Source organism: Pseudopipra pipra, chromosome 5 (genome assembly GCF_036250125.1).
Source record: "Pseudopipra pipra isolate bDixPip1 chromosome 5, bDixPip1.hap1, whole genome shotgun sequence".
Taxonomy (NCBI): domain Eukaryota; kingdom Metazoa; phylum Chordata; class Aves; order Passeriformes; family Pipridae; genus Pseudopipra; species Pseudopipra pipra.
Genome location: NC_087553.1, coordinates 51280359 through 51305350, shown reverse-complemented (window position 1 = coordinate 51305350; position 24992 = coordinate 51280359). Strand labels below are relative to the sequence as shown.

The following is a 24992-nucleotide window of genomic DNA, read 5'->3' as shown; positions in this document are numbered from 1 at the left end:
CTAGATTTAAGCTGGACTTACGCCTGACTCTTGTATCCAGGATGAGTTAGGACAACCCAGAGAAGAAACATGGCAAAAAGCAAGAAGGCTGTTTCCGTTAAACATTAATGAGCACACGCTTTCATGGATTTTGCACTTGCAGTTTAATCATAGAAATCATTCTGCACGGTTCTACTTCTAATGATCTGATTGTTAGGAGAAAGGCTGGCCCCAGTCCTATTGACTGTTTACATCCAAATGTGCTCTGTTTTTTAAATCTATTTCCAAACTAACTGTGGTTCTATTGTGTGATATTTCCTCTGCAGCATCACACATTTTCAGTCAGCATCAGCTCCTTAGCCATAATCACTTCCTGCCTTGGCTTCTGTTCAGTCCAGTAACTCACTGCAAAACAGAGCTCCCATACATCCAGTCTGTATGTATGAAACGGTATAGATGCAGCAGTATTTAGGTGGCAGTTGGCAAGAAATGGTTTGATTAATTGGAAATGCTATAAACTGAGTTTGAGACAGCTACAGATAGCAAGGGGGGTTATTGCTACATGTTTTTCCTGGTCTTTTGCATGCATGTTGCTTTGAATACAATTTTGACAATCTATCCCCTGTATCCGAGGACACTACATCACCTACATGTTGGTCAATGCGAATGCTGCAGATCCCAGCCACACACCACCAGCAGTTCTGACCAGGCTGCAGAAACATCACAGCATTCATCTGCATACAGGTTTCCATCTGCATCATAAGCAGACTTGAAGTCTGAAATTACACAAGTGAGAATTCCCAAAGATTTAAGCACAAAAATACAAAGCAAGAACCATAATTAAAAAGTAGCATTTTAGGATAGGAAGCTTCCATTTGCCTTAAAATATTTCTGTGAATGTTTTCTCACACAGTATTTCTCATGAGTAATGCGCAGATACAACACCTGTATCTGTGTTAAAGGGAATTTAACTACAATGATCACTGCTGTAAAGCCCAACTTTGTTCATATTCAACAGGTTTCCATCCTGCTTATTTCTAATTTTTTATGGATTATGCTACTTAAAATCCAGTTTCTTTAATTTCTCCACCTGAACACTTTTCACTCCTGTTTCTATGCAGAGCACTGTAATCACCACTGCTGACTTCAACACTAAATTAAAAATAAGATAGAGTATAAAACAAGACTTCAGGACAACCATTAAAGATGTTTCAGTGGACAAAAACAGTACATGCACATGTTCTTGCACTCCCTGAAGTAATGAACACCTTTTATCGAGAACTGCAAGTAGCAGGAAAGAAGTTGAGCATTGAGTGAAATTTTTTGGCATTCAGTGGCACTGATGGTTACTGATTTAAGGCTGAAAAGCAGCAGCATGTTGTTCTACGCAAGTTTGAGTTCCTGGAACGTGCTACAAGGCTCCAGGAAGGAAGATATTACCGTGTAGATAAGGTCTTGCTTTTAGTGCTAGCAAGGAGTTCTTGGCAAAAGTCTGAATGCTATTGTGTTTTTGGCTTTGATTTCCACCTGCGTCAGTGGAGCTTTTATTTTCTTCAGGGAAAATGCTGCTGATGTAAGAAATATCAGCATTTCTGCCATTACTGTAAAAATTACTGTAAAAAAAGGCCCCTGAAAGGGACCCTAAGACAAAACAGAGCACACTGAAAGAGCCTATCAGGAACAGGATTTCCAGGACAAACACCTGGCTCTTTACTATCTTCTCTCATATGTTTTTAAGCTAAGTCTGGTACAAGTTTCCCCTCTCTCATCTCAAGGTTTTATCTATGACCTTCTGGCACATCTGGGTTTCATGGTTGTTTGTGAATACCTGGTACTTGAAGTATGCTTTATTATTTGAACAACAGAGAAGCTAAAACTAATTGATATGACACAGCTTTTCTGGATCTTTACTGCAACTGAAGAACTTTTCCACTTTGAAAAAAAATTCCACAGACTTATTTTCATTATTCTAAGAATAAACTGCAGTTTACCCAACTGTAAAGCAGAAATAAGAACCCAATTATTAAAAATTAGTAAAGTTGCTTACACAGGTGCCAAAATGTATCATAGACCAAATATAACTAGCAAGCATAAATCATCTTGTGTTTCATAGGCATGACTCACATTAGTAGCTCCCCTGCTGTCAAGATGCATACAGAAGCTTCACACATGCTGAGCTTCCACTCTACTCTTCCTCTTCCCTTGCTGGGGACTAACATTCTCTAGCTTTCTTTTTCAGAATCACTAATACTAGGCCATCACTCTATGTCCACTTTCTGGTTTCAATCCCACTAATTTTTCCTACTTTGATTCATTTATGAAAATAATGACATAAAATAGTGACCTGTTTTCCAGCTTGGACGGTGCTACAGGCTTGATTCAATGAAATAATGAAAATACTTTGGTTATAATTCAACTTCCTGCATGAAATACTGTTTTATTGAGTGCTTCTCTGAACCATATACTTACAGGGACCCAGTTAGCCTCTATAGATTAAAGCCCCAGTAAGTTCACAAGGCTTTAATTGCATGTTATAATTTTAAAAAGCATATAAAGTTCTAGATTTGATTTCAATAAACCCCTTCAGACTATGTCTGCTGGCCTTGATCCCTTCACCAGTACATCCAGAAGAGGCTTTGGTCAAATCCAGACCTAAATCAATGGCATCAAATTGAAGGAAATGTTGGAGTAGAAATTGAAACAAAATGTGAACATAAGCCAAAAATCACAACTCTGAAAAACTTTACATTGCTGATAAGCATAAAGGCAAGCAACTTCCACGGGTTTTGGTTTTAAGGTTTTAGAGAGAACTTTACTTCTGAGCAGGGCTCCATCTCAACAGGGCTCAGTTACTGCCCACAGTCCCAACCAGTCCTGTGAGCTGGCCATCCTTTGCCTATGTCATTGCAGAAGTCAACTTCACAATGCTCTGCATATAATCAACCCATTTTTTAGGCCAGCACTTTTTATTAGGATCCTTTTCTAAAAGGGAGCTTAAATTTACCTTTCTCAAGATAGAGAATGCTCCAAGTTTAGGTTAGCCTGTCAGAGCAGATACAACTTTCTCAAGCTGTAGCTCCTCACAACTCTGGGCACACAGAGGATCTCAAGCCCAGAAAAAGTGCATGCAATAGCTGAGGTAACTCACCTGAAGGGAAGACAGGGTTTGCAATCTGTGTTTTAAACAGCAAACTCTGTGAAACTTATATTCCAGATCACGCTCCAGCAATTTCTGAACGACCTGGATTTCTCATCTGGTCAGTCCCTGGATTTTATGGATAAACCTCACTACTGTGGGTTCCAGTTTTGTATCTGAGATCAGCACTTCAAGGATAAAGTAGTTTCAACTCACATCAGCAGCTCATCATATTTTAAATCTTTAAACAAATACAGGACCAAGGAGTTGCCTTGCAAATGATGTGCTCAAGGCACATGGTCTCCATATGCATTAACATTCCATGACTCAGCTTCAAACTTAATTCCTCAGCTACAAAGCAACAGATTTCCACAGTCTTTCCAGTGCTTCTACACAAGTGTTCAACTTGTCTTTCAACTATAGCTCTCCTAATACACCCAAGGCTGAGTAGAGCATTAAAAATCAGCTCATCCTGATACTCCTCTTTGCCTCTGCATTTTTTTTCTGCACTCTAAAGTAGCTAATTTGATAATCTTTCTTTGTTCTTTATCATTACTATTCACTCTTTTCTCTTGTGCCAATAGCAGCGTTTCAGTTGCCAAAGGGCTTTTTTGTTGACTGTTTAATGAAACTGATTGATTCTTTTGACTTAACTAATTACAGCCAGATGTTACTGACTTTTGGTAATCAGAGAAAACCCCCGATTTGCCTGATTTGATGTCTGCTCAGCAATTCCCTGCAGAAATGTGGACAGAAAACTACAACACATTACTAGATCACAAGATGGATAAATATGAAAAAAGGTTAGCAGGGCTTTGCTTCATCAAGAAGAATCTCAGAAAACAAGCTGGAATTTACAAGAACTGAGAGACAGATTTTATGAAGAACAAATATTTTCAGTTCAATGTATATGGTTTCCAATGAACTTGCAATGAAAAGTACCGAATCCCCCTTAATATTAAAATCAGTATAAACCCCTCAAACTTGCACATTAAATTTTTTTTTTTTGACAGCACATTTTTAGAGGGAAAAAATACTGGGCCTGTTGGCACACTCATGGACACAGAAAACAGCTTTGTTCAATAGTACTGACCTCCTCTTGCTGCCACCATACCAGCATTTCTGCTGGGTAGTCAATAGGACGTGGCCTAAAACACACACACTGCACAGAGCTTGTCCCACTTAACTTGGCTGTTGCTGGTTTGTAAGAGGCCTACATGTGATTATGATTACATGGGACTCTTATGTTCAATACTGCAGCAAGTTTTGTTGAAAGTAAATAACTTACCTACCAAAAGTACTCTGGTGTCTTCTAAACTACACTCTAAGATAATGGTTACACATTAGCAAACACACAATTCTCCTTCTGTAGATCTTACCCACATTTTGAGCAACATGACAGCTGCTGAAAGGTGAAGACAGAGAATGAGTTGGTCTCATTCTCTTAAGGGGCTTCAAATAAATGTATGTATTTGTTTTAAATTTTGTGCTCCTGCTCAAAAGTCGTTCTTTCTCCAATTTAATTTCTCCACAAGAATTAAGCCATTAAGAACTCCTGCACCTCCAGTATAGTCTTGAGGACTAGAGAACAATCTCTGATAAACAACAAAAAATGTATTATATGAATAAGCCATTAATTTGACTGTGAAAGCTTTCAACATTCTTCCTTTCTACACTAAACACACACACAAAAAAAAAACCAACCACAAGGAACAGTTTTCTACTTATGGCCAGAACTACACTTAGAGATGGTTAAATGGACTATGACACATCTACCTCTACATAATCCTGGGTTATAGAAAAGAGCTTGGTTTAACTTTAGGAGTGAGATCTTATTTTAAAAACAAGGTATATTTACACACTATCAGGACCATCACTGATACTGATTGCTTTTGCCAGCATGCATTTCCCAGTGAACTCATGCAGCATAAAAAAAAACCCAAAGGAAATCCAATGAAAGTATCTTTAGTAAAATGTAGAAACTTTAATTTACATGCAAAACTACAACATATTCATAATAAAAAATTGGTGTCTAAACAAACACAATTTGTAAAAACTGTCCACGTTGTTAAATAGGTCTGTACAACCAAAGATTTACAAAGTCCCTGTGCATTTTCATCTTTTCAGTGCACAACTGAGTTTAGGGGTTCTGCTCGAATATTCCCCAAGTCAAGAGCTGAATCCGTCTCTTCATCAATTTCTCCAATGACAGCACTACAATAAAAAAAATGAGGTTATTATTCCTTAATCACACACTTCTAAAACAGAAGCTGTCTTTTTCCTTTTAACAACCCTTATTTGTTGTTAATCATATTGACTTTTTCTGATTGATGCTGCATGTTCCCTGCAAGCTTCTAGTGATGCACACTGGAATGTCTGGAAGCACTGCATATTATGACTGCTTCTTCCCTTTTATTTTCCAATACCTTCCCTATTTTATGAGTCGCCTATTTTGAAGTTACTGTTACTTAGCCGTTGATTCTTTTTACTTCTTCCTATAAAAATATTAAATGTCAGTTTGTTAAGAGTTGCAAGAATACCCAATTATTCCTTGTAATGAGTATGTTTCCAAGCTTGTTAAGTTTGCAAAAAAATTAGAATAAATTCTATAAAAGAATATTTTGAGTATACTTGAGTATTGTAGCCATCTGATATGATGAAAGAGTGAAGCAGTAAACAATTACTTGGCTTTTTATACACGTTTATAGTATGTGAATGAAAAGTTACTGGTAGAGTAGCATGCTTAGTCCTACCTTTGCACATAATGTCAATTTACTTTTTCTTAAAAGCCTAAGTCAAATGTGATGAAAGCATTCCAAAATGTCTCAACGATGTCAGATAAATGCACCTAGATATAAATTTAACTCTTGATATTTCTTTGTACAGAAATATCCATTAGAATTAGAAGATGAAAACTCCTATCCAGGCTCACGTGTTGGTCACTACAACATACCCTTTTTCTAGTTGTGATTAAAAAAGAATATTATTTTTGCCATCAGTTTCAGAATGCTGCTGCAAAAGTAATCTTCCTAGCAGGCCCACTTACCAGGCTTTCTTTCCACTTCTGTTGTAACCCTCCCATGTGTTGGGCACATCAGCTACTTTTCTCTGCATTTACTGAGCTTTTACTCTCATTTTGTGAGCATATTTACATCAAGTATCAACTCGTACATTTGACCCACTAGATCAGGTTGCTCAGAGCTCCATCCAACCTGGCATTGACCACTTCCAGAGATGAGGCATCCACAACTTCTCTGGGTAACCTGTTCCTGTGTCTCAGCACCTTCTGAGTAAAGAATTTCTTCCTAACATCTAATCTCAATCTTTCCTCTTCCAGTTTAAAACCACATTTGACATTACAATGCAATCACTTCTGTAACGTAAATGTGGATGATTGCTCTTTAATACATAATCAGAGTCATCTAGGTCTGAAAAGACCTGTAAGATCGAGGCCCCGGCACTGCCAAGCCCACCACTAAACCCTGACTCTAAGTGCCACTTTTACACATCTTTTAAATATCTCCAGGGATGGTGACTCAGACACTTCCTTGGTTGCCTCAACTTTGACAATACTTTGACAGTACAGTGCTACTCACAGATACAAAGGTGCAAGGTGTCTGGGGCTATCAAGATTTATACAGATAATATACATATATACACAAAGACATGCACACGTACATACGAAGTTCATATGAACAGATTTAAACAAGGACATGCTATACTTACACATTATCACCTCTTACAATGTATAATCCCAGCACTACTTGCTCAACTCCTTGTGAAGAACTGAACACTCGTTCATGGCTTTCATCCAAAATCAAGTTGATGGTCTGATCAAAACCTTTGAGTGTTCCCTGAAAACAACATACAAAAATAAAGCACTCCAGTTAACTCTTAAATTTATCATCTTTGCTCTCAAAGATATCTTAAACAAGGTAGCAAAATTAAGGTACTAGAGAATAGATATTCTATTTAGGTTTTATTGTTTGGCTTAAACACAAATAGCCAAAGAAAGTAATTTTCAAAGCAATAATCAATTTAAGAAAAGTGCACATTTATTACTGAGTGTTCATGCTGAAAGCTAAAATAGGCTTTAGTATTAAAAGAAGTAAAGTTTCTCTTGTATCAGTAACAGACCTCTACAAACCTAATTTTACTGGTTTTACACTTTTTAGTCTTCCTTGTATGGAAGTTTCTAGAAATCAAATATTTAACTAAAACAAATACCAGAAAAATTGGATTCTTGTGGTCAACAATACTGAAACCATTCCTAATAAGCAATTTTAAGTGGTATCTCTGAAGTAAATTATTTTGTGTTTAGTAAATTAAAATTATCATGCTAATATTCATTTATATCATCTAACCACATAGCAAGGAGTCACGTATACCAACTCCATTCAAATCTCTTTGGTACAAAGTATCTTGTAGCACAACACAAAGTTTATCAGACTGACTTCAGACACACAGATTTGGTGAGGCCAGTAGTTTTTCTGTTTTTCCAGAGGCTGCATGAAGCTAAGTACATACAGAAAGATACAATCCTCATGCAACAATCACACTGTTAAGTTACACTCAAAACACATACACATAAAAGTGTGTGTGAGGGGGGAAGTGATGCAAGAAAAAAACCCCAAAACACAGAAGCAATAAACCCAAAATATTATACAGTCTAATATATAAGTTGGCCAATCCTCAGGTTTTCAGGCATAAACAAATCCCACAGCAATTCTCCAGCAATTCTCCAGCCAATGCTGGAAGAAATGGTTCTACCATGAAAGCTCAAAAGCTTACAGGACAAAGAAGACATTTTAGATAGAAATCAAATTACTGAAGAGAAATGTATTTTCTTGTGCATTTCCACAGAAAACTTAATTTGACAAAAAAGTCAAAGCATGTGTATGCAGAAATTTATCAATGGACAAAGCTGATGTGCAAGAATCAGTAACCATTTACAACATTTTTTTAAGCCTTATGGCCATTATTCTGTACTCTATGATTTAAAGGTGTGAATATGTAACTGAGAATATCCTAACACAGCTTCTTTATTGCCATGATGGAAAATCTTTATGGGGGAAAATAAAATGTTAAAAAATACAAGTCTTACCACAATCATTCTTCCATCAGAAGTAATTACTGCAACAGTACCTGGTAGTTTATTAAGGAAATGTTTAATGATATCTGAAATAAAACCATTATGATTTTCTGAGACATTCATATGTAATATAGGTTTTAAGAGCCATTAGGAGCCAGAAAAGCCTGTCAGCATCTTTTTTAAAGCAGCATGGTTGATAGTAGCAATTGACAACATAGCATTTTTATGAAAATCTCCTTTAAAGTTTCACTTCACCTAACCATGGACAATCATACACAAACATGAACAGCATTAAAAGCAGAATAAAGATTTGAGTTCGCCTCTCTTCCCATTACTAACTGCATTGCCTCAAAATTGCAAAAACATAAACAGTTTTATAGACACTTTAAGTCCTTAAAAAACTGCTCTGAAGTGGTGATCCCAAGCCTAGCATTCTCCATCTCCATAATATCTCATTATCCCAATTGGGTGACCACATATCCGTCATCCTGAATAGTTCCGGGTTAATATCTTACTGTTTGTGAATAAAACTGAAAATGCCCATGGGTTACAAGAAGTACAAAAAAACAGCACGAAAAGCGTTCCAAGAACCCCAAGTCCCGGGTTTTGAACAAGTGATGCAGAGCTGGTAACTAAAGGCGCGTTAGGAGCTCTCGGGGGGGGCAGGCCCACCGCGAATCTCGCTCTTCACCACGGATCGTGCAACGCTGCGCTTGGTGCTGTTGGGGGACCCTGTTCTCCGAGTGACCTCCTGTAACCTCCGCTCTGCCTGCCGAGCCGATCTCTCTTACGGAGAAACCGACACTGCCACCCGGGAAGGGCCCAAGCAACGCAAGCCGCCACCAGCCCCGCCCTCAGGGCCCCGCTCCGCCAGGCTCCCCTCCCGTCCCGTCCCGGCCCCGCGGCCAGGCAGGAGCGGGAGGCCGGTCGGGCGGGTCCCCGCCGTCCGTGCCCCGCGGCGGATACGGTTGATGTAGTTCTCCAGCGCGGAAGTCATGGCGGCCACCCGCACGCGCCTCAGCCCCGCGCGCCTCTACGGCGCGCGACGCTGACGCGCGACCCGGCGCGCAGGCGCACAGCCCGGCGGCCGGGCGGGGCCGGGCCAAGCCTCGGGCACGGGGAGATGGGGCGCGCATGCGCAGGCAAGCAGGAGGTGGTCAGGCGGCGCGGACGGGCGGGCGGTACCAAGGGGCGGTTGGCGAGAGTGGCGGGGGAGTGGGGTTATCGCGTCCCCTCCGCGGCACATGGCACCGTCCGCGGGGGGACCCTCTGGCCCCTCACATAACGCCTGACAGCCCCGCCGGCCCCTCACACAGCCCCACAGACCCCTCACACAGCCCTGCAGGCACTGCGGAGGGGTTTGGCCGGGGAACGGTGGTTTGGCGTGGAGCGGGAGGGCTGTTTTCCTGCCCAGCCGAGTGCCTCGCTGCCTGGGTGTAGCATTTGTGGTCGCCGGCTCATTGTCCACATGGAGACCAGTGACGAGTCGTGTCCCTCAGGGGTCGGTACTGGGCTCAACACTGTTCAGCATCTTTGTTGGTTGACGTGGGCAGTGGGATCGAGTGCACTCTCGGCAAATTTGCTGGTGACACCAAGCTGTGTGGTGCAGTTGACATGCTGGTAGGAAGGGATGCCATCCAGAGTGACCTGGATAGGCTTGAGAGGTGGGGCCATGTGAACCTCTTGAAGTTCAACAAGACCATATGCAAGGTCCTGCGCTTGAGTCAGGGCAATCCCAGACACACCAGCAGGCTGGGCAGAGAAGTGACTGAGACAAGCTTTGCAGAGAAAGACTTGGGGGTGACTGTAACCCCACAGGTGATGGTTGATGAAAACTCAGCATGAGCCAGCGGTGTGCGCTCACAGCCCAGAAAGCCAATCCAGTCCTAGGCTGCATCAAAGGCAGCGTGGCCAGCAGGTCAAAGGAGGTGATTCTCCCCCTCTACTCTGCTCTGGGGAGACCCCACCTGGAGTACTGCATCCAGCTCTGGGGCCTCCAAGATAAGGAAGACATGGAACTATTGGAGCAAGTCTAGAGGAAGGCCCTGAAGTTGATAAGAGGACTGGAGTACGTCCTCTGTAAAAGCAGGCTGAGGAAGTTGGGGCTGTTCAGCCTGGAGAAGAGAAAGTTGTGTGGAGACTTCATAGCAACCTTCCAGTATCTGAAGGGGGCCTACAGGGAAGCTGGAGGGGGACTCTTCATCAGAAGAGTCCTATTGTAGCAATAGGACAAGGAGTAATGAGTACAAACTGAAAGAGGGGAAATTTAGGCTAGATATTACGAATAAAGTCTTTACTGTGAGGATAGTGAGATACTGGGAGAGGTTGCCCGGGGAGGCTATGGATGCCCCAACCCTGGCAGTGTTCAAGGCCAGGTTGGATAGGGCCTTGAGCAACCAGTCTAGTGGGAGGTGTTCCTGCCCGTGGCAGGGTGGGTTGGGACTAAATGATCTTTAAAATCCCTTCCAACCCTTAAACATTCTATGATTCTTGCTAATATGGGAATCACGTGAATCCTGCCTTGGTTCCCTATGGGCTGCCGGTGTGAGTTGGGCAGATAGGAGGCCTGATTGCTGCCCCTCCACAGTGCCCCAGTGTTGTGGTTTAACTCCAGGCAGCCACCAAGCCTTACACAGCCCCTCGCTCGCTCCCCCACCAGTGGGATCGGGGGAAGAATTGGAACAGTAAAATCTGGAAAACTCCTAGATTGAGATAAAGACAGTTTAACAGCTGTACATACAAACAAAATGAACCAAGCAATTAATTCACCACTTCCCATGAGCAAACAGGTGTTCAGCCATCTCAAAGAGAGCAGGGCCCCATCACATGGACTTGAGAAGACAAACACCATCACTCCAAGCATCTCCCCCTTCCTCCTTCTTCCCCCCACTTTCTATAGTAAGCATGGTATGGAATGAATATCCCTTGAATCCCATGAATACCATCCATGATATGGTATGGAATATCCCTTTGGTCGGTTGGGATCACCTATCCCAGCTGTGTCTCCTCCCAACCTCCCATGCACCTCCAACTTGCTTGCCAGCGTGACAGTACATATAGCATAAAAGGCTTTGGCTGTGTGTGAGCACTGCTCAGCAATAACAAAAACATGTCTATATTATCAACCCCGTGTTCAGTGCAAATCCAAAATGTAGCCCCATACCAGCCACTGTGAAGAAAATTAACTACCCCAGCCAAAACCAGCCCACTCGGAGAGCCTCGCAGCAGGGCTGTGAAGTGGGTGTCCACAGCCAGCCTTGCAGAGCTGCTAAGTCCCATGCAGAGATGCTTTCTGTAGGAAATGCTAGATGGCTGGATGTGGGAAAGATGAGGGTTGGGGAAGGTGGTTCTGTTGTGCCTGGATCCCAAGCTCGCATGTGGGCTTGCCTGGGCCCACACTGTGGTCTGCAGGTGAAGTGCAGTGGTCAAGCTCTGCAATCCAAGCAAAACTATGCATATCTTTAAAAAAATTTGCTGTGTCAAGTAAGTGGTGATTCTTATGCTGACGTTTGGATTTTGTGCTTACATGAATCTCCTTTCTATAAATGTGGGAATGGCAAATAAGAATGCCCTGAAGGGACTCAAGGTTTTTAATTTCTGTTCAACTTTGTTTAACTTTACCTGTCACTAGCATGATTATTACTGGCTGCCACACTTTCTGGTCAGTGTACATCACGCTCACAAGTGTTTCCTTGGTATCCTTAAGAGTCCTGTGACATAGAGTGTATGGAATCTGCTGGATTCAGTGTAGCACTGGCAGTTTTCAGGACTAGGAATCTGAACTGGTACTTAACAAAAGAAGAAATATCTCAGGGAAACTAAGCTCACATTCAGTGACAGAACCAAAGTTAAGCTACAAAACTATTCCAAGTACTTCAGCTGTCTTTGCCTGTGAGAGTTAATATTGTTAGTATGCAACACACTCATACTGCAATATGTTGTACATACAGGCATCCTCTGCATTGCAATATATTCAGTGCCATGAATGTGCCCCTCTCATGGTATTTAATAACTGAGCAGTCTGTTGGAGAGACCTTGAGTCTCATACAGGTACAACTTCTTACAACAATCTATCTACCTGGCTTTTCAAAGCATGAGATCAGTGCTGTTGTTTAAGCACTGCTGGTCAAATATTCTTCATGGAGTCACATTAAAATAAATTTTCTTCCACCTGCTTTTTTGACAGTACTGGCTATTTATTGCACTGAATGCCAGCCTTTTTAGATGTAACACTGTATAGGAAACATTCTTTCAAAGTATAAAAACAGGCAGCAGGCCATTTCTAGTCCAGTATATTGTGAAATGAAATGTTACATGAATTCTTGATTAAAAAAAATATTTATTATAAGTTCATGACCTTCAGTAGGCAGAAAATTAGCTTGGGATTTAGAATATGGAATTCCTATATTGTCAGGTTTTGGTGAGACTGAGAAAACATAATCTCTGAAGTTTTCCTACCTGTCAGTAGAGAGAGTGATTTTGATGGGCTTTATAAAATGGTCTAACATAACATTAGGTCTGTGTAGAATCAGGAGATTAGATTTGATGAAGCACTGAGTAGATATTCATAAGACAAAGCTCTCAAAAATAACACTTTGAAAAAATGGGAGGAAATTAACGTTCAGATTTGTCTTGTCTTGTTTTGTTTTCTTTTTGTTATATTGATTTCCAGGCTTTCACCAGTGAATTTCACAGTCTTCATTCATTGAAATACTAAGAATGCATTTTTTAATACCTGGAAGGTATAATCGGGTAAGACAAAAATTCAAAGTTTTCTAGTCCCAGTTTTGTACAAGAAACACTGAATTACTTGACACAGATGAGGTACACTCCTTCGTTCTCTTTAACTGATAGAATGCTATAAAAAAAGGTCTCAGATCACATAGATGCAGACACAAATGAGGCCAAACTGATGCTGCTTAAAACATGTCAATTCTGCATTCCCTGACTTCCGTGTGTCTACCTTTCAACTAGAAAAAATATTTTGTGGTCTCTTTTTTTATTTTACTATTAAGAATCTACTTAGAATTTAGATTGTCACTGTCAGTACTAGTGCAACTTCCTTTTATTTCAATAAAGACTTCAGGGACAAATTGGAAGAGGTCCAAACTGGGACTTGGTGTCCAGCCCATGGTTTAATTCCTGAAGGGAATACAATTTCTGGACAGTAGAATGCTATTGTTTATTCTCCTTCAAGTGTGCCAATTGTTTTCTTGCACATTGTAGCCATCACAACCACCGGGAAAGCAAAATGAAGTATTTGAAGGCAAATTAGCCAGAAAAAAAAAAAATTAATAGATGTTTCCTGGCACCTCTGAAGGTAACCACACCAAAGTAGTCTCTCAAAAATTTGTCTAATGGCTCAACCTTTATCAAAAACAAGAGATATCAGAGAACATAACGTACTTTTGGAATTGGGCATTACATAATGCCCATACTCTTAAGCTTTTATTATAAAAGCTTAACTACTACCGCTAGCCATTACACCAGGACTGGAATAGTTATTGTATCTTCCATGTAAGAGGCTGAAGATTTTGTATGTGTGGATATTTTCCTTTTCATACTCTTCCTTCTCTCTGTAAAGAGATATTCTCAAAGGCCAAATAAATGAGATCATTGGGATACAAGGATGTAGGCTGAAATCTTAAATACTTGCCCGAGGATGTTACCTCAATATCCGATCCTGAGAATCTCTAATCCATCTGTTTATATTAACAGTGTCAGTGTCCCTGAAAAGCAGAGAAGGAGTTAGGGGTTTTTTGCTTGTTTGTTTGGGGTTTTTTAATGTCATAAAGGAGGACTAAAACCCAAAGAGTAAGGCTGGACTCCTGAAGTCAGGTGCCCAGGCTTTGCCAAACCTGGTGCTTAACAACATTCTCAGTATAGAGTTAGCACACTCAGTATGAAGGAACTCTGAAAAGAGAGTTCATGGCTTTATCTACTCTTAGGCTCTCTCTGCCTTTTCCTGAAGGCAAGCAGCTGTGCCCTTCTCACAGTCCTAACTGAGGTTCAGTCCTCTGTTTGAAACCACCACTGCTCTTATTCTAAGACGACCTCCCACATAGGAAGTGGAAAACTTTAATTTAATTTAATTTAATCCCCGCATTTTTTTGGAAAAAAAAAATGTTGCCTGCACCTCCCCCTCAGTAGCAAGGCTTGGTAGACTAAGTTACAAACTGGGGGCACAGTTTGCATAATGTGGAAGCGGTGTCCCCTGCGGAGAGCGCACGGATCCATGAGGGAAGCGCCTGAAGCTGCGGGTGGGCTGCTTGCCCAGCAGGGGGCGGCCTGCGCTGCGGTGAGGGGGGCCTGGCCGCGAGCCCCGCGGCCCTGAGGGGAAAGGTGCCCTGGTGCCTTAAGCCCGAGCATGGCACCTTGGCCTTCTTCACACGGAAAAATAATTAGTTTTCTGCCGGAGGATGAGATGCATTTCCCACTAAAGATGTCCATTTTTCTTCAGTGCTTACAAAGTCAGCCCAGTGTGACTCAGACACAGACATTTCACAGGTTCACACTTAACATTAGGCCATATAAAATTAACATTTTATTCTCGGTGACCATAGTTGTCAATATAACATTGGCATTATGACATTTAGGATCAGAAACCTGTAGAGGGCAGCCCTTTGCCTGTTCCTTCCCCTCAGTTGCTGCAGAGCTGCCCTTGAGGACACACAAAGTAGCTGAATATGAGCATAACGCCCATTAAGCTCTCAATCGAAGAAACAAAACACCTTTGTAAAAAGCCTTTCCCTTTCTCTTGCATTTTTTAGATATAGCTTACTTGCTATACATTAAGGTTGCTATGGCAAAATTTGATAGCTGTATGTATGCTTTCTGCAGAATATGTAACCAATTAATAATGCCCTGGAGTGTCTGCACATTTTCCTAATTCCTTAATGTCTGCCAGGGCAGGAAGGAAACCCTGCAATGATAGTTGTAAGGTGTATGTGCAAGCAGTTATTGCATGTACATTTGTTACCACCTAGCCTAAGGCTGGTGGAATGGATGAGTGAACGTTTTGTTGCTGCTTCACTGTATATCGCCTCTCCCAAGCCACACTAGCTTCTGGTAGCTTTGCTTTCCTTGGTTATTAAGAAGCAACCTTGTTTTATAGAGCCAGGCATGCTGAAGGGTGAAATAGCTTTGTGACATTCTCGTAAGAAGTGAGGCTCGACCGGTACTGCTGTGCCATGGCATGTCAAGCCAATCCCTGTCAGATAAGATGGACAAAGGTGTGAGACCTACTCCTCAGGCTTCCTTGAAACTGAAAATCTAATATAATCACCTGACTGTTGGAAGAGGAGCTGTAAGAAATTTCTTGTATAAAACCCCCCAAATTGGTAACATCCGTCAGCCTGCTCAACAGGGATTGCATCTCTTGGTTGCTGCTCAAGAAAACATAGCATCTGAGGCAGGGAATAATGGAGTGGTACATACTGAAGAAGAATCGCACAGTACAAACTCCAGAAGAGAACTGAGCACTCCCAAAATCCCCCACATTTAACTTACTTAATCTTTCTAACGCTTTCTGGGACACAAAGTTTTAAATCTCTCTGATTTTCACCGACATGCCCAGATTGTTACTTCATAAAAAGAGCCTAACCCTTTAGCTTGCCTTTAGTTTATACACACCCAAGCTGGCTAAACATGATTGATTTCTCTTTATGTGTTCAGGAAAAACACAAAACATCCCTTCACCTCTGCTTTGTTTTTCTGAATCTCTAGAGACTCTAGGGTCCATTATCAGCAATGCAAGGACACAGATTTTATCTGGTAGTTGGACAAAAGTAGCAAGACTTTGCTCAACCTTGCTCACCTTATACTTGACTAGCTGCAACCTAAGGTGAGACGTGTTTCACATATATTATTATATCAAATGATGGGTTTGCAATGAAGCAACTGAAAAATATTATAAAAGGGTAACAGTCTAAAAATGGTTGTTAGACTCAGAATATAAGTTACAGTGCATTAGAAACAAATCTGTAGTGTGAAGTCTCAAAGGGGTTTTTATTTATCTTTAGAAACTCAGTGTTAACAAACACCTGCTCTAAATTTTGTTTGTTATGATAGCAACTGCTGCTATCATGGGAAACATTACAAAAATAACTTCTCTCAAAGAGCTCCTTTGTATGAGAAAGTGCGTATTTTCCCCAGCAATTTTTGCTAAAATATGCAAAATACCATAGCAATCTTAATGACTATATCCCTACTTAATGTGTTAGCATAAAAAATAACTTTGCATGTTTCTGTTTGCAGAAAAACAAACTTTTCCATTTTTCTCTGTGTATATTTTTTGTTGTTTTGTTCTGTTTTGTTTTGTTTTGTTTTTTAACAGAAGAAACTGATAACAGCTATAGAAGTTCAGTATCATTATCCTTTCAGATAATAATTTTAAGGAATATTATGAACTATTGGAGGGAAAAAATGCCATTGCTAATGGATCATGTACCTACAACTACAAAATTACAGAGCAAATGGATTCTTGTTTTCAGTTGCTCTAAGCAGAACACTAAGACAATTCTGTTGTACACAGAATAAATAATAAGCTTCAAGTAACTGACATTTACTAGTATGTCATAGAATCATTTTTACAGTCGTAGCTGAAGCTGCATTTGCTAAGTTGCTTTCACAGAGCAGGCTTTTCCTTCTGATAGATTCCCTACTTCTCAAAGTATAATTAATCTTCCTGTAAAAGCACTGATCCTAATCTTTAGTCTGCATTAAGATGACTAGATATTCCAGTTTTAATTATAAAGTCCTTTATCTTAATACTCTGCAGAGATGCCCATTTGACCCCATTCCACTTTCGTTTCATTTGCTCTGTGGCACATGATCACCATGTAAAAGGAATAGCACATGGTCAAAGGGCTCTGTTCAGAGGTGACTTACATGCTGCCTGCTGCCAGATATAATGTAGATTGCACTAAAAAAATCAATATATTTCTGCTTTGTAACTTATATTGCATGATTATTTTTTGAACTAGGTTATTCATTGTACCACAGAGCAGTCTTTTGGCACCAGAACCTTCAAACCAATTATGGAAATGGAGAAAGAATATACTGCAGATTTGGTCCTGCCCAGAAGAGGTGTTGGAACCCTTCTTATTGGAAACATCAGTAAAAAATTATCAAAAGGAAAGAAAGATAAATAGGACAATCTACTTTCCTTTAACAGACACTGTGTTTTGTCTGATAAAAGGCATAAGACCAAAGGGCAGAAGCAGGCCATTTCTTTTATCAGTAGGCTATGCTGTGAAAAACAAAACTTGAAGCACAAGCAAACAGAATTGCACCACCAGTAATGAAGAGAGGGGGCACACGAGGATGGTAGATGCTACTTTCTTCGCGGTCTTGAAGAGGGCTGTCTGCTTTGTCATTATTTCTTGCCAAGGATTTTGCAAGCTACTGCTTCAACTGGATATTTTCTCTTATTACTCCCAGGATCTCCTTGGGAACTGCAGCTGGCATCCTTGTTCACTGCCAGAGTATGTGGTAGCTCTTTCACTTGGTACTCTCAGGCACTCTCTTCACATCATCTGGTTAGTGTTTCTGCTGGCACTTCAGATACCTTCTAGTGATGACTCCTTTTAGCTGTTAATGTTCAGATACTGAGGTGGGTTAACTTATGGGGAATATAAATATCTTCAGTGACCTATTTTGAGCTTTACTGAGGACCTTGCTTGTCCCAGCTGTGGTAGCTCACGATTCGCTCAGGCAGGCAGCTGACACCAGTGCTGGGGTCAGCGTTGAGGCCTTTGGTGTGAAGAAGATAACTTCATAACTCTATATGCTGCACTGTGGAATCTGGGCTGCAGCCAGAACAGGGGTATCTGGAGGGGAAGGAGGGATTGTGATTACAGAGATAATAGGGGTAAGAGTGATTGGCAGCAGAAGAAAGTCTTTCTTTTGGCTTACTGTTTGCACGGTTGGTCTAATGTTGATGGAAGGGAACTGACAGACTGCTCTTAGACCAATGTGATCAGGCAATATGTCTACTTTATTAGGAGAAACACAGATTATATAATGCTCATGATGCTTAGTTTCTTGTTCACACAACATTGGTTACATAAGGAAAACATACTTTGGTGTACAGCACTAATTGGATAACTGCAGGTGACCACAGAACTTGTTTTCTTGCCAAAAGAACTCCTCCTTCACCTTGGCACAAGGCCTGCAGCCATATTAGTGGCGCAGCATTTTTTACTATCTGTACCCAGCCATGCCAAGGTGAAACACACAGAAATGCAAAGAAAATTGTTCACACAATTTTTGCCTTACGACAGTCTAAATTGGGGAACACCTTTGTAAACAAGCAAAAAAAAAGTCAGGGTTTTAGATCATAACAAGATGCGATTTTGTTGTTGTAACTTCTTGTTTGAAGAAATATTCTGATAGGTAAAGCTTTTTGTTTGAAGCAGATCAGCTTCACAGCAAGAATTTACATTGTACTTAGGTTTTTTTCCTTTTATTTGCAGAAAAAATTTGTTCTCGGATTAACATGATTGTGTGTCCAAGGCCTAATTGTCATTCTGGAGTGATGAACGACACAGGTAAACTCATACCCTGAAATTTCTAGGCTATTTGAATTGGTTCATCTAATGCCTGAAAGAACAAGTCAGTTTGCAACTCTATAGTGCTGCAGTAGTTGGGGGAGGAATGATAAAAGGCCTTGAGAAGTGTCCTGGCTATGGTGTAGAAGGGTTACCATCACTGAACAATATCTCACATGCGATATCAGTGTCTCAGAGAGCACAACGCTAACCACTAGTAGCTTCTGCCTTTTTATTATCATCCACTGTTCTAGTGCATTATTGATTAATGCTGTTGAAAGCCAATCTTGCTGGTGTCTTATGTTCTTACTGAAAAACACTTAACATATTGGCCACATCTAATTGAATAGAAAGAGGAATAAATGAAATAGTGTTTGTAAGCACTCCCTTCCTTTATAATCATTGACAAAAGTATGTGTGTCTCTGAATATCGAAACCATCCTGAAGGCATCAAATTTCCAAATATAAAGCTTTTTTATATATATATTTTAGTCAACTTCAGCTAGATATGCTGCTGCTACTAATATTCTGGAGACTCACATGCTTCATTTATTGTAGGGACTAAAAGTATTCTGTCCATTTAGTTAAGCATTACCATGTCTCAGAATGATTGGTAAATATTATTCTGATGGTTTACTAAATCTGTAAGTTGAATTGCATAGACATTCACTGTAATAGCAGAATTTCTTTTGAAGTCAGTGGTGGAACTGTAAACAGAAGTTAGCTAATTCTTAAATGTTTGTATTACGACACCAGAAGACATTAGTCAGTATTAGGACCTCATTATGCTAAATCCTCTACACATGCATGTGAAGAGAAACAAAAAATTTTGCTACAAGTACTTTGAATAGTGAATAACCAAGAGAAAATGCATAAGGAAGAAGGGCATCTCTGTTTTGATGCCCTTAATAACATGCTTTAACTTTTGGTCAGCCCAGAAGTGGTCAGACAGACTAGATGATCATTGTAGCTCCCTTCCAACTGTAAATAGTCTATTCTGGTTTATTCTATGGTATTTTACAGTCAGAATGCAAAGAAAAGTAATTTGCCTAAGGCTGCTGTGTACCACCACTAGAAAAAAAAATTAGATTTCTGAAATATGTTCCAGGCAATTTGTAATAGTTTATTTTACAAAACGCTTTTGGTCTTTGAGTAAGGTACCCCTGCTTCCCCCTAAGCATGTTTTTTGATACAGGCCATGTATGATCATTTCCCATCTCTCCTCTTGTCTTCTCCTTTCCAGAGACTCCAGGACTTTGCTAGTCACCTTTCTTCTCTTTCAGCTTCAGGGAAAAAAGTTCTGGAGTATGGACCATAGTATACTACATATGATGTAAAGAACTATTATCATCTCCCTCACCTGCTTGCCTGTCTTATAATTAAAAAAAAATAATTATATGTATCTGGAAGAAATAATTAAAATGGAGATAATATTTATTGCCATTCCTGGTGATACTGGCATGACATATTAGGGTGTTTATGTATCTTTCAAAAAATGGTTTGTGGTTCTTTTATGTCAGATAAGTGATGAGGCAGGTGTGATTCCTAGGCAAAACAGACCCCTGCAAATTGAATCACAGTACCAAGGTAAGACTGTCATTGTGCAAGCCTCTTCTGCCCTGAAGCTAATGTGTACAATCTGTTTTTGGAAGTGCTTTCATATTTTTGTTATTTATTATAAACATATACAGCACGTAAGTGTTTTTATTATTGGCTGACTTTGGTATTTTGTAGTCACGATTGTGGTATTTAAACAGGAGATGATCTGTTCTGCACATGGAAAAGGGGCTGTGTTATGGAGGAAATAATTAAAAAAACTGTTGCAATTTTTTGGCAAGAGGGTGTTATGATTATATCTCAAAGAATATACCCGATGTTCATTATGTTCATGTACAAACCCATGGCGATTTGTATCTGATTTCTAACCTGTACCTAGGGAGCATTGTCTTTGTGTTAGAAATGCAAGTATGCTATTAATTTGTAAAGTTCTTACATGTATATAGTCTCATCTATTTCTTTTTTAGCAGATGTATAATATTACTTCCCAATTTCACCCTAAGAGCTATGATTACTTAGATTAAATGAGGAATGTCACTTTAATAGCAACTTTTGTAAATAATGGAGATCTTTTTATAAAACTTCATCATATTAACTTTATATTAATATCCAAAATGCATTTGGTATGATAAAACAGCACATTGCCATTGGTTAAGAAAATTCCTTTCAAAGAATTTGCCTGGCAGTGATTTTTAGAACACATTTCAAGACGTTCTGAAAATCTTGAAATCAAGCATGACATTATTGTGTTATAAAAATGTGGTTGGTGAGGGACACATAGTTATTTTCAGTTTCCAGATGAAGCAGAGATGATAATTTATCTCCAGTCACTGCTAGAAAAAGTTTTTAGACACTTACAGACTGCGGGCTTTTTTTTTCTTCTCCTGCTGCACCATTGTTGTACAGAGAGATTATTTTTACAGGAGACATTGTGTCCAGGATATACATATCTAGCTGAAAGTTGTCTCAAGGTAGGAAAACTCCTGAAACATTCATCCCTCAAATCTCAGGGATATGATTTCCAGGCAAATGCTCAGCTTTAGAAATTGTGCATCACAGCACCGTGCATGTATATATTGGAACATGAAATGCCAAGTATAATGCCAGGTTTTCTGAAGCAGATCTATCTTTTAGTTAAAGTATTCTTGCACTAAATTGGTGATTAATAAGTAATGTTCTAGCTGAACAAAGTCTCAGTTCAGAAGGGTGCAGTTGCTGCTCTGTGTTTAGACATTGTCCAGCTAGGGGCCTCAATGCAGTGCAAGAATTCCAAAGGCAACTCTTCGAACTGAAAAATAAAAAGAATATGAAGGAAGCTGGCAACAAGTTTATAACAGCTAATGCTCTTATAAACATATTTTGAACAATGCTAGTGTATTGAATTTAGGGGATGAGTGGGCTAGAGCCACAGTGTATTGCTTTATATTGGTATTTTTTTTTCTTATATGGGTCTTTAGCATTTTTTTCCCTCCATATGGTTACCAAGGAATGCAAAGCAAGCTGTCACTGTGTGTAAGATGCAAGCAAGATCTAAGAGCTCTAGAGCAGTTGAGAACATGGATACAGCATCTTGGGTGTCAGGATGACACTATGCTGGCAGAGGATCTGTAAGGGACAGAGGCTTCCATTTCCTGCTGTCATTTTGTCAGGATCCAGGTCAGCTGTGTTATACAGAGAGAAAGTGTTGTCTTCAACATGGGAATATGTCTCTATAGCACCTCAGGTTGAGGGGGGTCACTACCTTGGAGTACAGGACACGTTATGGGTTACAGGGGAAGAGCATTTTGAGATTGTGCAAAACTTATCACAGGATGTTTAGGGAAGGAACAACAAGCAGGGAAAGGGAGTGATAGAGGTTGTTTGGGGAAAAAGATCTTGAGGAAAATAGAGAGATAAGGGGCTAAAAGGGGGCAGTTGCGTGTAAACAGATGGCTTTTCTGGCCATGCCCTCTACTGGGTCATCAGAATCTGTCCTGTCCTCTCATTAAACTCCATTTTTAAGTTCCTGCGTGCAGGGCTCTTTTCTGTATTTATGTAAGTTTGAGAGGCCAGCTGCTGGCATGGGACCATGGGATCACAGGGGCCCCTGCTATGTTGCTAATAACTGGAGTGGGTGAGAGTATATAAGAGAGAGTGTAATGGCTCCTGAACTGGTGATCAATGTGGATTTGCAAAGTAGTTGAAGTGACCTGGGAGCCAGCTGTGTGCATGTGTCTCTGTAAATGAGACAACTGGCAGGTACAGAGTAGGAGAAAACCAGATCCTTTTATGTCTGGAATGCTTAGCACCCATTTTCTATATCTTTCTATAAAATAGACCTCTGTTCTGCATCCAGTTCACTTGCTGTAATTGTTTACTTAGGAAATCTCTGGATTGAGAGTGTCTGTTAGGCAAACAGGCATGTGAATTGTAACTAGGCAGTCTGGAGGAGAAGAGGAAGTACTGACTGCTTTCTTTCCCAGGCTCCTGAGGAAAACCCCCTTGTATGAAATATGTACTACCTATTGTCATGTCTTGCATATAAGAAGTCTTCAGAGTGTACCTCAAAGATTTCTTCAGGGTTCTGTCACACCAAATATCACCATTTCCACATGATTAATTACTGCCAAGGACAGTCTCAAGCAAGAGCCGGTAATACATGGATATCTTTGCATACACAAAGTGTGGCAAAGCATATAGGCAGATGTGTATGCTTGTATGTAATACAAGTTTCAATGTATGGTATGGCTTCATGATGAGATATGAATAGTCCCTTACCAAGTGTGAGGCAATATTTTGCCTTAGTGTGGACTAATGATTTTTTTAACATTTAGTGAAGGCTGAGGAGTGGCCCTTTTTAACAGGTGCTGCTTGCAGGAAGGAGAGGGATGATTGCATGTGGCCCCAATAGGCATACCAGATGTTTGAAGAGGTGAAAGCAATGAAGATTTGAGAAGAGTGGGTATTGATGTTGTCTCCTGAATAAATTAAGAATCAATAAGTGCCTTACTGGGGAGCAGGAATCAAGGTGGAAGTGAGAAGGACAAAACAAAGGAGGCTGTAGAAGTGAGGATTAATCCAAACAGATGTTAATGCAGCGAGGAAGTACCTGCTCCCTGGCTGAGATCTTTAAATTTGCTTCCACAGGATATGGTGGATTTGCATAAGGACAGCATTCTGAGCTCCATGGTCAAGAGGTACTGGCTGGACATAATAGAGTATAGGAAGCTCTCTGCATGCGATTTGATAAGTAAATACAAACATAGTCATCTTTATTTCTGTTCAGCCATTTGCTACCTTCTCTTTCTATCCAGCAACTTAAAGTGAGAATTATAGTGCCCTAGGCACACTTTCCTACCAGCAGGTGGGTCCTGCCAGGGGGTGGTATGGATATTAGGAGCTATGAAAAGTTAGGTGGGATGATTGGACCCTGCAGGAATCTAACACTCCCTCTCACTCCTTCCTCCCCACCAAGTTCAATAAATCAATGCACAAAAGCGGTTTAAAAAACAACCAATTCAAAACAAAACTTAATTTGTGTAATTGTAATTATTTGAATGCTAAGCAACACCTACAGTGAAGCAAACTGTGTGGTGGTGGAACTGTTATGTCCTTTACGAAATATTTAATAGAGTTCCATTCTAAAAAAAAAAGGGAAAAAAATCTTTGGTAACAAGTCTATTCTAGAAACTTTCCACAGCAATTTTCCATGGTGGTTTCAGAGTAATTTATTTTGACAAATTCAAATATCAGCAGAAACTGTTACTGGCATAGGTTTAAAGTTACTCGTATGATATCACGATGATATCATTGTGATACCATAGTGAAAAACCATACAAGAACCTCTGTTACTCTTGTGTGAGCAGGTGTGCAGAAAAAAAAAACACTGAATGTCAAAGACATGATTCTGTTGGAGATATTAACCCATCTGGCCTGAGATAATAACATAAAATTTTGTAGTGTCTTTTGATTTAGTAAGTCTTTGATAGTTTATGCTTTCTGAAGATGTGTGCCAAACAGAGTATCATCATCTTTCAGTTAATTTAAAATGGGAGATGGGTAAGATCCGTCACCCTTCCCCTGTGTTCTGGCCCAAGCTTGTCCTGGAGAAGATAGTGAAATGTGTGCATGTTGGCTATCATGTCACCCCAGCAGGCACAACACCAGGACTAGACTGTAATCCTTATCACATGTACATTAGTATTTCCTTTCTCTCCAGTGGAGTTTCACTGCTGTTATGAGGAACATCAGCTACAATTCCCAACGGTTGGAAAGCAACCAGAAATTTGGTTTCCACAGATGAAACAGTATTTTAAAGCAGCAGTGTTTTAAACACTGCTGTTTTATCTCAGATTCACTAAGTCTTTGAATATCAACAGGAAGCTTGATATATAAACCTAAGTTTTATGGCTTTAATCTTTATAATTTTAATATATCCTTATTTCTAAAATGGATTTCATTCATGTAACCACTGTGTAGTAATGCCTTACAGGCACTGTTAATTCTTTATCCGGGATTACAAATATACCTAAGAATAAAATGGAAGTAGATGTTAGGGTATTAATTTATGCATTTTTTGAAAACGTCAAAATCATATAACCTTATGGCTAATGATTTAATTTAATTATATGGCTACATTTTCATCTTCAAAGAAACCTACAAACAATGACTAATTAATCCTTGCAGCAGCCCTTTGAAA

The 24992-nt window shown here is 40.1% G+C and overlaps 1 protein-coding gene and 1 long non-coding RNA gene across 3 annotated transcripts; one reads left to right on the top strand and one right to left on the bottom strand.

Annotated features, from left to right (window-relative positions):
- Window positions 1–5079: 5079 nt before the first annotated feature.
- Window positions 5080–9305, bottom strand: LSM8 (LSM8 homolog, U6 small nuclear RNA associated). Its single transcript, XM_064656054.1, has 4 exons — window positions 9174–9305; window positions 8220–8260; window positions 6842–6969; window positions 5080–5329 (listed from the first exon to the last, which is right to left on the bottom strand). The coding sequence occupies exons 1-4, from the start codon at window positions 9202–9204 to the stop codon at window positions 5239–5241; spliced, it is 291 nt and encodes a 96-aa protein (XP_064512124.1). The 5' UTR covers window positions 9205–9305; the 3' UTR covers window positions 5080–5238.
- A 59-nt stretch (window positions 9306–9364) lies between these two features.
- Window positions 9365–23566, top strand: LOC135414812 (uncharacterized). 2 transcript variants are annotated; one of them, XR_010430840.1, is made up of 7 exons: window positions 9365–9708; window positions 12880–12959; window positions 15933–16050; window positions 17649–17746; window positions 18683–18757; window positions 20041–23359; window positions 23441–23566. It is a non-coding gene; the product is annotated as an uncharacterized LOC135414812 (long non-coding RNA). The 2 variants fall into 2 exon arrangements; XR_010430839.1 differs by having other exon boundaries at window positions 9392–9708; window positions 20041–23566.
- Window positions 23567–24992: the final 1426 nt, after the last annotated feature.